The sequence below is a fragment of the Nestor notabilis genome, unplaced genomic scaffold, assembly GCF_000696875.1.
Source record: "Nestor notabilis isolate BGI_N333 unplaced genomic scaffold, ASM69687v1 scaffold16650, whole genome shotgun sequence".
Taxonomy (NCBI): domain Eukaryota; kingdom Metazoa; phylum Chordata; class Aves; order Psittaciformes; family Psittacidae; genus Nestor; species Nestor notabilis.
In genome coordinates this window covers 1-213 of record NW_009910849.1, presented here as the reverse complement: position 1 = coordinate 213, position 213 = coordinate 1, and the positions used below count along the sequence as shown (strand labels likewise).

Sequence of the window (213 nt, the reverse complement as noted above, 5' to 3'; positions counted from 1 at the left end):
CCCCCCGCCCCAACACCTCCCCCAGCCGCTTCAAGCTGCGTGTGGCCAAAAAGAACTACGACTGGCGGGTGCTGGAGCGTGCCAGCTCACAGTAGGGCTCACACACAGGCACACAGAGCACACTGGACTTGCAGGCACTTCCCTCTGCCTTCTCTTTTCCTTTCTGCCCTCCCTTCCTCTTGCCCTCCTTCATGGATATATTTATATGGACAG

The 213-nt window shown here is 57.7% G+C and overlaps 1 protein-coding gene across 1 annotated transcript in view; it reads left to right on the top strand.

The window, feature by feature from the left end:
* The window catches only part of R3HDM2 (R3H domain containing 2), a 20702-nt gene extending 20607 nt beyond the window's left edge, over positions 1-95 (top strand). Inside the window, exon 24 of the mRNA XM_010011923.1 lies at positions 26-95. Coding sequence (XP_010010225.1) covers positions 26-95 — 70 coding nt within the window. The remainder of the gene's footprint in view (positions 1-25) is intronic.
* Positions 96-213: the final 118 nt, after the last annotated feature.